We start from the raw sequence: 14050 nt of genomic DNA, 5'->3' as shown, positions 1-14050 counted from the left end.
TTTACAATTATCTTCTAAATCATGAATCTCGCGTCTCTCATCAAACACAATCTCTCCTCTCTAGCACCACTCTAGCTGCTCATTCTACTACAACTCGATTTTCACCTTCTGTAGGGTCTCCTCGTTGTCGAATTATTCTTCCTTTCAGGGAGAGCGGTGAGGATGTGCCTCTGGCCGAGGCACTTACTTTGGTTATCGCTCGCCTTCTTAGTCTTTTACCCATAATACTTCCTCCTCTCTTTATCACCCAGATTCTTGACCCATGTGTCAAGTGTGCCATAAACTTGGTCACACTGCTCTCTCCTGTTATCACAGGTTTAATCAATCTTACCAGTCTCCTCCATCTGCATCTCTTACTGCCAACAATACCATTCTTTCATCTCCTGCATCCTCGAGCAACACATGTTTTCTAGACACGGCAACAATCCATCATTTTAAAGCTGATTTTAACAATCTCAGTCTGGACTCAATGCCATATCAGGGACCCAACCAAGTTAGCATCAAAGATGGTTCTACCCTACCGATACAATACATTGGTTTTGCCCAGATGAATGCTTCCTCTGGCAATTTTCTTTTAAAACATTTACTTCATGTTCCCTCTATTTCCTGCAATCTTCTTTCGCTACGTCAATTTTGTCAAGAACTGTGTTTTCTTTGAGTTTTACTCTGATTTGTTTCTTGTGAAGGATTCATGCTCCCGAGAAGTTTTGCTTCAGGGTCACGTCAAAGATGGCTTGTATTCCTTGTCGTCGATTGCAGTGTACTTATCTCCATCTCCTCAAGCCTGTCTCGGCATTCGCACCTCAGCTCAATTGTGGCACTCATGGCTGGGCCACCTATCTCCTTGCACCACCTCCCTTGTTATTCGTTGGTTTAGTCTTCCTGTGAATACTAGCCTTAATTTAGGTCATTACATAGCTGTTCTAATGCTATGGCACGTGCTCTCCCACACCCAACTTCATCTTCTCGCTCTCAACAACCATTTCAACTTTTATTCATGGATGTCTAGGGTCCTGCACTAGTACTTTTAAGAAATGGATCTCGTTACTACCTTTCAATTGTTGATGACTTTTCCAAATTTATTTGGTTGTTTCCTATACAAGCAAAGTCCAATGCCTCTTCTTTGATTTTAGCTTTTCTACGCTTTGTTAGTAATACTTTTAATACAAATGTTATTTCGGTTCAAACTGATTGGGGTGGAGAGTTTTGCCCTCTTAAAACCATTTTTCAATCTTGTGGAATTATGTATCGTATTACTTGTTCACACTCTCATCAACAAAATGGGAGTGCGGAACGCCGTCATCGACACATAGTCGAAACTAGTCTCTCACTCTTATCTCGTGCATTCGTTCCGCACACCTATTGGGCCGAGACCTTTCAAACGGCCACTTTTCTAATTAATTGTATGCCTATTCCCGTTCTTCACAACAAGTCCCCTTTTGAGATTTTAATGGGAAAAATTTCGAACTACAATTTTTTTTCGTGTTTTTGGGTCCACCTATTGGCCCAATTTCAGGCCCTTCAATCACCACAAATTGGATTATTAGTCAAAATCTTGTGTTTTTTTGGGATATAGCCCCGATCACAAGGCTATATTTGTCTACACATATCTTCGGGCCGCACATATTTGTCTAGGGACGTTATCTTCAATGAATCCGAGTTCCCTTTTGCTTCTCAGCCCACATCTCCTTCAATCTCACGGGACTCCAACACATCACAGCCCAACTCAACTTCTATTTTTTCTTTTCCTATACGTTCTTATCCAACACATCCAGGCCCACGTCCTTTTAGCACAGTCTTATCCACTCCCACTTCCCAGCCTAGTCACCACTCTCAATCTACTCCGAACTCTACGTCCTTTTCATCTCTTCCCGAAAACACTAGTGCTGTCACTCCCTCTCTTCCTTTAGTTGCTTCCCTTTGCCCCTCATCATCTCATTCATCCTCATCTTCCTTACCACAACCCTCTCATCCAATGGTCACTAGGTTGAAGACCAACACTCTTCATCCTCGCCAACGTACTGATGGCATTGTACTGCCTGCAAAACACTCGACGTCACTCACTGAAATTTCTTCTCCATCGTCTATTCTTGAAGAGCCTACATCCTTCACAGAAGCTTCAAAATACTCTGAATGGCGTTCAACCATGTCCACAGAGATAACAACCCTTCTCCACAATCAGACGTGGGACCTCGTTCCTTCCTCTCCCGATTTCAACCTTCTCGGATCCAAGTTGATTCTAAAAACTAAACGTCGAGCTGATGGAACTCTTGAGCGTTGCAAGGCTCGCCTTGTGGCTCAAGGGTTTTATGAGCAACCTGATTTGGATTATCATGAAACTTTTAGCTCCGTTGTTAAACCTGTCACCATTAGACTGATTCTTTCTCTTGTAGTTACTTCAAACTAGGCACTGCACCAACTCGACATACAAAATACTTTCTTACATGGAGACCTTGAAGAGGTAGTCTACATGAAGCAACCTCTTGGGTTCGTGAATCCTGACTTCCCTACTCATGTCTGTAAGTTAAAGAAGTCCCTTTATGGCTTGAAACATGTGCCTAGAGCCTGGTTTGCCAAGTTTAGTGATAAGCTATTATCTTTTAGTTTTAAATGTTCTAGCTCCGACTCTTTTCCTTGTTCATCATGCGTACTACCTCTGATTGCTTATATATTTTGATATATGTAGATGATCTCATTGTCACTGGGTCAAACCCCACACTCATTTCAGATTTTATTAATTTCTTAAAGTCCCATTTTCTTGTTAAAGATTTAAGGTTGCTAAGTTATTTCTTGGGTATGGAGGTCCATCAGACTTCATCTGGCTTGTTTTTATCTTAGTGTAAATATGTCACTGATCTTGTCACTCGAACAAATATGCATCTTTCTAAGGTTGTCTCCACACCAATGTCCACTTTGGAAAAACTTACTGCATTGGATGTGGTACAAAAGTGTAGTGGGCAACCTTCAATATTTAGCCTTCACTCGACCTGACATATCATTCACTGTTAATCGTGTTTGCCAATACATGCATTGTCCTTGCCTTCTCCACTGGTAGGCCGTTAAACGTATTCTTCGATATCTTAATCATACTCATCATTTTGGTTTATTTTTTTTCTGTGTCATCACCTTACACTTTGTTTGTCTTTACAGATGTTGACTGGGCTGGATACCCTGATGATTGTCGGTCCACTGAAGGCTTCTGTATTTATTTTGGGAAACATCTTATTTCTTGAGGTTCTAAGAAACAACCCACAATTGCTCGGTCTTCCACTGAAGCCAAGTACAAATTTGTTGCTAACACTACTTGTGAGTTTCTTTGGTTACAGTCTCTCTTATGTGAACTTGGTAGTTTTCTTCCTACACCCTGACTCTTTGGTGTGACAACCTTGGTGCCACATATCTCTCACTCAATCTTGTGATCCACTCAAGAACCCAGCATATTGAATTGGATTGCCATTTTATTCAAGAAAGAGTTGCGGCTAAATCAATTCAAGTGTCGTTCATCTCTAGCAAAGACCAGATCACTGATATCCTCACCAAACCACTGTCCACTACACGGTTTTCACAGCTTCGATCTAGCCTCACGGTCACTATCGTGCTGCTTGGATTGAGGGGGGATATTAAGGCAATAGTATTATGTAACACTCCGCTTAATTAACTCTTGATTAAGTCTTAAGCATTTTAGATTAGGCTTTTAATTTTGGGTTAGTTACTTATATTAAGGTTGATAGTGAGGTTAGCCTCAATCTTGGTACTTAGTGTCATTAAGTTAAGGATTTAAGAGGCAAGCCCAATAATGATCTTAGTAAGGCTTTTTAGGACCTTAGAGAATTCGTGGGCCTAGCCCAAGAAGACTTGAACCAAGCTCTTAGGAAATCAAGACTAGTTTTGGCCCAAGTATAAGGAAGGCATAAGGCCTTTGAAGCCCATAAGGTCCAAAGCCATATTTGAGTTTATTTTACCATTTAAGATCAAAAGCCCAATACACCATACCATTGGCTTCCTTAAACCCAAATAATACCCTAAGTACCCAAATTAAGTTTTGAAAATTGGCTAAGTCTATTAACCATCATACTTGAGGTTAGATAATTTTAAGCTATGCTTTGAAACTTAATTGTGTTTAATCTTTTCTTAAACCTTTTAATTCAAAAATTTTTGAATTAATACTTCATTACCTCATAATTAGACCTCACTAATATCCTAAATAAACCTCCCCACATGTCATTAAGAAAAATGACATATCAAGCCCAAACCTTGCATCAATCGGTTTTGTGCATTGCCCTTTGTAATGCTTGGGCTGTTTTACCATTGGGCTCAAAATTTTTGTGGCTTTTCCTCGAGGGTAATATGGTCCTTAAACACCTCATGAGACCCTCTCAAACCCAGTTTGAGCCTTGGACGAATTTAGTTGTACAAACTAACTCGAACCAAACCGGGTGCACCTTGGTCTAGTTTGTGTAGGGATCGATTGGATTGATTTTGAACCAGCCTCCTACCATGGTTTGCACCACCACCCCATGCCAACTCCTTCACCACCCAATCCCCAAGAGGTCCCATGACCATCATGAAGGATTTTGACTCAGTTTTGCTGCCTAAAACCATCCAAAACCGAACTGAATTTCTACCACCTCAAAACCACCTCCATCCGCTGGTTTCCAAGGGTGGTTTGAGGGATTTTTTACCACCCAAATGATGCCCCACGACCTGGACATCTCAACAAGACTCTTGAAGCTACTGTGGAGAGGGAATCATGGTGGTTTTAGGCCACTATTCCCCCTACACAAGGTGACATAAGCCCATGGAAGAAGTTTGGAAAATTTTCAAACTTGTGCACCTCCCACTTCACCCAATCACCTTGCACCAAGGCTAACGTCTCCACCTCTCTTGAACCCTATAAATACCTCCCTCACCTCCTCACCTCCTAATCCTTCACACCTCAGCTCCAAGCTTCCTCTTGAGCCTTGAGAGCACTTCTCCCTCTTAGAGATCAAAAGAGTGAAACTGAGTGAGTTCTTAAGTGTTCTTGTATAAGGTTGTTTTGAGTGCTTGGAAGGTCACGAAATTTGTAATTTTTCTTGCTTTTGATCTTAGTTAGCATGTCAAGTTTTATTTCCAAGTGTTGGTACGAAATTTGGTTGAGTTTTGAGAAGGTTATCGTGCTTAGTTCAAAACCAGGTCAATTAAGAGATGGTTTGAATGATTAAATGATTTTAACTGGAGATTTAGCTATGGCATGTCTTAAGTATGATTTGATATGATTTTATCATTGTCTTAACATGATTATGGAAGATTTAAATTGTGGTTAGAAGCATGCCATGGTAGGTTTTAAATCTATATTGTTTTGATTATCAAGTAAGAATCGGTTTTGAATAAATTGGTGATTAATGATTTCTTAGTCATGATTAAGTGTTAGGATGAACTTTATTATCCAATAATTAGCATTGATTATGTAATTAAAGATGTTAGTGATCATATGTGATTAGATAAAATCTCATATGCATGCATTCATAGGGATCAATAGTTAAAAACACACTTAGGCATTAACTAGGATGCATGCCACGGGTTGAGATTGTTTGGGCAAGTTCCACTTTGATTTTTGAAAATCCAAAGGTATAGATGGTTTTAGAATTCTAAAAATATGAAGTTCATGAAATTTGGAGTTCGTTTACAATTAGTGAAAATTTAGGGCCTAAATGATAATTTTTGAAAGTCTAGGGGTATTTTTGTAAATATCTAATTTTTGAAGCCTTTGATTGTGAACCTTATCCATAGAAGTATTAATCCTAACTTAGTACGCACATGATTTACTCAGCTACGGCGTTATTCTCAAAATACTCAAGAAGTTTGTAAGTTGGCCTCTAACTTATACCTTGATAGATTATTTATGAATTGTTGATAAATGTTTTATTCATATTTCAATTATTATTTTGAGTATAAAATATCATGTTATATGATACATTGAATGCATACTTACATGACATGTGATATTTTTACCATTTTTAGCATATTGCATATAAATATCATTTTCACATGAAAACTTGCTGCATATGCACATGTCATGAAATACATTTTTTAAACATAGTATAAAAATAATTTTTGTCACAACCCCAAAGGCTAGGATGAAGAATTATCCTAGTGGAACTCTTCTGTCCACTCTGGAGTGTTTAAGAATAGAGTGGTAACCCCTGGGTTGAGGAAGAATATTAGCAGACTTCGAATGAGTTCTTTTTAAAGAATGTCGGAGTGAAGTCAATATGTTATGACACCTAATGCTGGTGGGTGTACACGTTATGAATTTTTATGATGATATGTTATATTTACCAATGCATTGAGAATGAGTCTATAGACAACGTAGTTTCAATGTGAGTTATTCTGCAGTTACCGACAAGTAATCACAGTGCATATATAGGGAACTGGAAACTGTGACATTACCACACATTATATTGTTAATCAAGAATTGCTAATAATGATGAAAGTTAATAATGAAAGTTATGAAGCTATGTTTTAAAAAATGATGGCAAAAATGTTTATTGAAGGAAAACCTGTATCTCTATTTTTTCTGAAATGTTGAGGAATCTAGATGGGAGACATGCATACTGATTTTCATTTTGCATTTCATGTATTACATATTTGTCCATTTTTCATGCTTAATTTATCTTTATACATGTTGGTTGTTTAACTTACTGAGATTTCTAGTAAATCTCACCCATTATGGGACCACTATCATTTCACTTGAAATGGTAGAAGTTGTGCTATGTCTTGAGGAGATCGAGCTAGATGGAGCGCTGAATCCAACTAATTGAAGAGGAGTCGAACCTTGCGAGGAGATTGGATTTAATCCTGATGTTTATAACTCAAGTCCTTCATGCTTTAGATCACATGAAGAGAATGATTTGACTTTAACTCTTAGTTGTACTAAGTCTATGCTACGTTGGTATTTTGAACTTAATGATTTCTAATGAAGTTGTGATTTTTTAGTTATTCTGGCGTATTTTATACTTACACCTTTTATTTCCGTTGCGATTATTACATACTACTAATTGCACATTAGGATTGCATGTACGAGAGTATGTAACCTTGTATTGTATGTCCCGATGCTCTAGTCTCTGTTCCATTCCAAGTGGAGGTTGAAGGCGTGTCATATTACTTGCATTCGAGCACAACAAATCAGAGCAAGCCACTAGAACTTTAGAGAACATTCAAGAAGATTCTCATTGTAACAGCAAGGCTGATGTGACAAGATAAATAGTAATCTTAGGTGAAATTTTGTTATAACTAAAGTCCTATATATTGGTCATTGTATATTGTAAAAAGGGAAAGGGAGTAGCATAGAATCATGCTATGTAAAAGGCTTTCTTTCTTTCATACAATTGATATGCATCAACTCTCTTCTTCAATAGTTTGGGATGAGTTGAGTTCACTCCAACAACTAAACACAGTCTGATCACACAACTCTTCTGAAAATCTATAGAACCAATTTTGCATTCACATAGGATAAAGATCATACATGGTTTCAACAACACAAGTAGAGTGTTGGGTCTCAGGGATCCATCCAATGTGATACTTTTCATGTCAATCACAAAACCAACATTAGACACCGACAACTTTTGGGATTTTTAGTTTTTCAACTTTCAACAGTGGCATTATTTGTTTTCATGGATGATATGAGATGATGAGATGAATTGATATTAAAATTAAAAGTTGAATAAAATGTTATTAGAATATATTTTTTTAATATTATTTTTGTTTTGAAATTTAAAAAAGTTGAATTGTTTATTTTATTTTATGTGAAAATTTAAAAAAATTATAATAATAAGATGAGATGAGTTGAGATGAGTTGTAAAAACAAACGAGTCTTTAACAATTTTTAAGTTAAATTACATTCAATTTAATGATATTGACAGTAGAACTGCCACTTTTAGTGCACTGGGAAAAAGAACAGAGAGATGTGAGAGTATGCATGGTGGAAATGGAAAATAACTATTAATTGGAAATGCAATGGCTTACAAGTGCTCGAAATTTATGCGACTTTTTTAGTTTTGTGGAATCTCTGAAACACACAGATTTCCTTATTGCTCTTCACTTTTCTGCATCACTCCCTGAAAAGAAATACATACATTACAATCTTTCTAAGATTCTCGAGTACGGTTTTTCTTCTCTTTTCTTTCTTTGGGGACAACTTTCTGGTACGTCCTTCTCAGGGGCAAGCAGTCTGCGCAATTCATGTGAGGAGTTCATACTTCCTGCGGTGCGTACTCGCAGAAAAAACACCACCACCACCCAATTAATTTAAATTCATTAATATCTCTTTTATAAGAGAATTGGATATGTGAACCCACTTTTCATCAATTTCTGAATTAGTATCTTGAGCCTCTTAGAATTTCAGACTTCAGAGATTGTTAAAAAGTGAAGTGTTAGCCACAAAAAAAATCCTATAAAAATAAATATATAAACTCACGTGAATTCAAATGAATCCGATACGTTATATTTACTTTACAGTAAAAATTTTTACATTCTAACGGATCATATTAAATCACGTCAGTTTGTAAATTTATTTTTATAAAATTTCTTTCTAGTTAAAGTATTTCTCGCATTTTTTTTCTAAAATTTTAATCTTTTAAAATGTCACGTATATTCTCGCTATTTTTTAATGTCTCCCAATAAAACTTCAAAAGAAAATAGAAGAAAATGGGACAAGCAAAGGCACCGCCAATGGCACAACAGGTGGAGGGAGGGTTTGGGGTCCCTCCATCCCTTCAAGAGTGGATGCAACGACTAGAAGGGGAAGGGGAAAGGGAAGGGGAAGGGGGCTCCCCAACCACTTGCGTGTTTTGACTTCTGCTTCTCTCTTTTTTAGTGTATAACAGATACATAAACATAGTGGACCTTTCGCCAAATTTTTAGATGGAAGATAGACAGAATAATTTAATTAAAAAATGAGAAAAAAGGCCTCAGCTAGAAAAAAACAAAAGAAGAAAACCGATAGAACTTTTCTATACTGTGTCAAGCCATCCAGTTTTTAGTGGAGAAAGTAGTTTTGAAAAAAAAAAAAAAATTCTATTCCTAAGTACTCGGTGTGGTCGGTGTGTCGAGTACACCTAATAAGATGTCTACGTGACATAATTTGATTTGAAAGATAAATTTTAAAAATTGAATCTTATAAATTAAATCTGATGTGGTTTAAGGAGGGTTTTATTATAGTACTTCTCATTCAAAGAGTAGTTGATGTGTATTAAAGTCTCTGGTTTTATTATCTTCAATCATATATTTTTAATTTAAATGTTTAGTTTTTGAAATCAATTAAAATGTATTACGTTAAAAAGTATAGACCCTCTAAGTGAGGGGGAGGGGCATGATGAAATCAACACTAGATCTGGTCTGCAGCGATGGAGACATCCACTTTGCACAATGGAAAGGCCCCTACTTCTCTATCACTCCATTTAATTAATTAGTCTGCAACAGCAAACAAGTCCTCACTACACTACCCCTCCTAATACTTAATAAATTCCAAGCTCTTAAAAACCATTAGAAAAATACCCAAAGAATCACATGTTCTTTTCAAAAACAACCCAAAAAAATAAAAAATAAAAACTGGCTGGTTGGTAAACGGACTGATAATTATCACCTGGAATTTTTATTCAAAACCTAAGATTTAGAATGACACAGAATTTTATAATATTTATTGAATATTTAACGTCGTGTTGGGAAACTTGTATAGAAAATAATGATTATGTGTTTATTTTTCACACTTTAGAATTTAAAATTTAACTAAAAACTCTGTAAAAAATATATTTATTATTTCATTCTACTGACCTGACCATATTAGAGTGGCTTAATAATAGTCAAGAATCATATCAAGATCATATCTTGAAAGTGCCAGAACTTTACAAAGACAATATCACAAATTATAAAGATGCTGTGGTAAGTTCTACATTGAATAGGGGTGTACACCTCCTTCCCCTTCCCCACTACTTAGTAAATATGTGTGTGTGTTTTTTTTTTTCCTTCTTCTCTTTGGAAGGTTGATACCAATCTACAGCTATGGGGTCTCCTATTAGCCATCCATCCATCTACGATTTGGATATTTTATTATCTACTTTTATCTGGCGGTGTGTGAGGCTTACGCGCTAGCACGAATTATTGTCTATGGTTTCCCGCCATCTATTTTACCTAATTTTCCTTTTAGGGGGAGTTTTCATGCTTCACTATCCAAAGCTGAGTTAACATAGCTCCCTAGCATTTGTCTCACAACAGCCAACAATGTGCTCTCTCTGTTGTACTGTTTCATCCTAACATACAAATCAAAGCAGTTTATAACATTATGGATTGCTTCTGTAACCGCCTTCATGGCAACCCTTTATTGATATTTCAGCATCAAGAAAACATGGGACTAGACCAATTTATTAGCTCCATTTTTCTTTTTTGTTTTGTTTTTGCTAGTTATTATGAGTGTTTAGGATCCCCTTCTGTATTATATAAAGAGGCAAGAAGACGAAGCACAAGAAAGAATACAAAGTGTTTCAAACTCTTAAATTTCTAAACTACATACTAATTATTAGATGAATAATGCTACATACAGTCATGGAGTGCGCAAGCGCCGTGCAATCGTTTTGAAAAAGAGTGGGGTCCACTTTTAAAAAATTAATTTTTTTCATATGGGTCTCGTATTTATTCACTTTTTTCAAAATGATTGCGCGGCGCTTGTGCACTCACGACTGCAGCTATTATTTCTCTTATTAGATTGCAGAACACATTGGATGATTTATCACATGAGACCGAAATTTAAGGAAACTCTAATTATAAAATCCACTAACATTTTTTATATGTAAAAAATTATAGACATAGTGTTTTCTTAGATCAGTACTGAGGATAGAAGAGATCATAAGAAGCTGGACCACCACTCCCAGTGGTGGCTGATTCAAATGCCTTCTTTATGCTTCAATGTCATCTACACATCGAGTCTGTCCATGGAGTTTCATGTACGACTTAATTAAGTAAAGCGCAGTGTGCGGGTCCCTACAAAATTATACACAAACTTTATATTAAAATACTCATATCAGCAGCAAAGTGCCTTCTCTCTCTCTCTCTCTCTCTCTCTCACAGAGCACCTCAAAAAAGTGCTTGGATCCATGCTTCTTTCCCTCTATAAATAGACCCTTTCAAGAGGGAAGTTACCAAGTAAAACTTATTTTGCATTCACTTGTTAACTCTTAAGCTCTTTATCTATGGCCCCTGTACCTCTTTCACCAATCAAGGTTGGGCACATTGCCGATGTCCAAGAACTGAGAAAGTCTAAACCAACCACAATTCCAGAAAGATTTGTGAGGGACATGACCGAGAGGCCAACACTAGCCCCTCCTCCATCATCACCCAACGACATCCCCATTGTTGACTTCTCCAAGCTTACAAAAGGAAACAATGATGATGAAGTCCATGGTGAAATTCTGAAACTTGCAACAGCATGTGAGAAGTGGGGGTTCTTTCAGGTACTGATTGTATAGTTTGTTGGTGCTTAGAGATTTAGTCATGTAGTTTTGTTAGCTAATTTTTGTTGTTTTTTTGTTGTTGTGGTTATTTTAGGTAATTAACCATGAAATTGAGCTGAGTTTGCTGGAGAGCACAGAGAACATGGCTGAGGAATTCTTCATGCTGCCACTGGAAGAGAAACAAAAGTACCCAATGGCTCCTGGGACCGTTCAAGGATATGGGCAGGCGTTTGTGTTCTCAGAGGACCAGAAGCTTGATTGGTGCAACATGTTTGCTCTTGGGGTTGAACCCCCCCACATCAGGAACCCCAAACTATGGCCAACAAAGCCTGCCAAGTTCAGGTACTTGTTGTGCTATACTTTATCCCAATGGCAATAATATGCAATGTTTTTGTCAGTTATTGAACCCCCAAATCTTGTCTCTATCTGTAGTGAAACTATAGATGTTTACTCGAGAGAAGTGAGGAAACTTTGCAAGAATCTGTTGAAATATATAGCCATCAGCCTGGGCCTGAGTCAAAACGTCTTTGCAGAGATGTTTGGGGTGGCTGTGCAAGCCATTAGGATGAACTACTACCCACCATGTTCAAGACCTGACCTTGTGTTAGGTCTAAGCCCGCATTCAGATGGAAGTGCCCTGACAGTGCTGCAGCAAGGAAAGGGCAACTCAGTAGGACTGCAAATCCTTAAAGATAACACATGGGTTCCTGTTAAGCCCATCCCAAATGCGCTTGTGATCAACATTGGTGACACCATAGAAGTAAGAGATCTGAAATCTTTATATGTGGCTTCTTTGTTCAAGGACAATATCTAAACTGTGGCATTTCTGATTTCCCAAAATTTCCAGGTTCTTACAAATGGTAAATACAAGAGTGTGGAGCACAGAGCAGTGACTCACAAGGAGAAAGACCGGCTCTCAATTGTCACATTTTATGCTCCAAGCTACGAAATGGAGCTTGGCCCAATGCAAGAATTAGTGGATGAAAACAACCCATGCAAATACAGAAGATACAATCATGGAGAGTACAGTAAACACTATGTAACAAACAAGTTGCAAGGCAAGAAAACCCTGGAGTTTGCAAAGATTCAAACTAAGAAGGCCCCACTTAGTCCCCCACCTTGGGATTATTAGAAATTGTATATATATATATATATTATAATTAAGCCCCTGTCCCCTAAATGTTATGAATGGAATTGGACTAATCCACTAGTTAGTGATTATGTATAAGAAAGTGTCGACCACAAGACTACTCTGTCAAGTGTAGCTCATATATGTATAAACCATCGATTAATGGAAGCTTTTCTTGTCAAATCGTGTTTGCTAAGAGGACTTTGATAAATTAGAAACAGTAAGCAGAGAAGAAAACAAGAATCAAACGGAAACAACTGTTTTTATTTGTCACATTCCTAATATGGAAAGAAGCAAGCAACATGTGGGAACCCCAACAAAAGAGAATGGACAAAAATACCAGTGTTCCATTGTTCAAGGGCAAAGAGCTTTTTGTTAGTGGTGGAAGATAGCAGGGCCCCCCAAATCATACATGCATTTTGATTATATATTCATCTTATTAGTGTGAGGGACGCATCAAGTGTATAAATTTTGATGCGCTTTTGACGATTCCGAGCTGTGAGAGATTTATGGCGGGGATATTTGGAAACCCTCGAGAAACCAAGCCCACGACTAGAAAACTGGCCCAAGGCCTTAGCCTTGAATTGAGAGGGCCACAAACGAAGAGCCAATAACTAGGACCACGTGGCAGATAACTCCCAAAAATTTGGAGAGCTGATCCACGGTTGGATGTGATCATCTTAGGGAAGATAACACCTACAAAACAAGAGATATCTTCCCCAACTAATAAGGGATAACGAAGGATATGCACATGAGAATGGTGATTAGAGTCAGTTGCCATCACATTACATCCATGTCCTTCTATAAATAACCTACGAGTGGTAACAAACACTTCACTTCATCTTTACATACTCTTATTTTCATACTGTGTTACTAACTTAAGCATAGGAGTCTCCCTAGGGCAACCAGTGCCGCCTTTGTCTTATCACAGGTCATCCGTACGGTTAGTGTTGTGAAACACGTCCTTTACAGTGGCGCTGTCTGTGAAACACGTCCTTTACGTGATTTTTACATGCCATCCGTTACGCGATCACACTTGCACCAAGATCCATAAACAAGCATGACGGAAGTGGAGACGAGGTTAGCAGAAACAGAAGAAAGGTTGAAATAGGTGATGGCAGTTGTCGAACACCTGCAAAAGGAGAACAAGGAATTGAAACGGTAGAAGGATAACTCCCCAGCCCATAACAGGCAAGTCGAAGGAGATGCACATAGTGCAGAGGGGGTAAATAGTGAAGAGATGGAGAAGAAAAAGATGCATGATGAATTGCGTAGTCTGGTTAACAAGTACGAGGAGATGACGAAGAGGATGGGTGGTTCCTCTTTAGTGGAGTAGCTCCTTACACGGACAGATCTCCCTTACAACAAGGACGTCATGGTGGTTCCACTGCCGTCCAAATTTAAAGTACCACAGATTGACCTATACGATGGATCC

At 37.8% G+C, this 14050-nt stretch overlaps 1 protein-coding gene across 1 annotated transcript; it reads left to right on the top strand.

The window, feature by feature from the left end:
- The first annotated feature begins 11170 nt into the window (after window positions 1-11170).
- On the top strand, window positions 11171-12798 carry LOC108994979 (protein SRG1). Its single transcript, XM_018970426.2, has 4 exons — window positions 11171-11486; window positions 11581-11828; window positions 11919-12246; window positions 12334-12798. Exons 1-4 carry the CDS (start codon window positions 11226-11228, stop codon window positions 12616-12618), a joined length of 1122 nt encoding a protein of 373 aa, XP_018825971.1. The 5' UTR covers window positions 11171-11225; the 3' UTR covers window positions 12619-12798.
- Window positions 12799-14050: the final 1252 nt, after the last annotated feature.

This window comes from Juglans regia, chromosome 7 (genome assembly GCF_001411555.2).
Source record: "Juglans regia cultivar Chandler chromosome 7, Walnut 2.0, whole genome shotgun sequence".
In the NCBI taxonomy this organism is placed as follows: domain Eukaryota; kingdom Viridiplantae; phylum Streptophyta; class Magnoliopsida; order Fagales; family Juglandaceae; genus Juglans; species Juglans regia.
The sequence above is the reverse complement of the archived record's forward strand: the minus strand, read 5'-3'. Positions and strand labels throughout refer to the sequence as shown.

Coding starts and splice junctions, on each gene's coding strand:
- LOC108994979 (XM_018970426.2), top strand. CDS start 11,226: ATGGCCCCTGTACCTCTTTCACCAATCAAGGTTGGGCACATTGCCGAT. Junction 11,829..11,918: donor ACAAAGCCTGCCAAGTTCAG/GTACTTGTTGTG, acceptor CTCTATCTGTAG/TGAAACTATAGATGTTTACT. Junction 12,247..12,333: donor ACATTGGTGACACCATAGAA/GTAAGAGATCTG, acceptor CAAAATTTCCAG/GTTCTTACAAATGGTAAATA.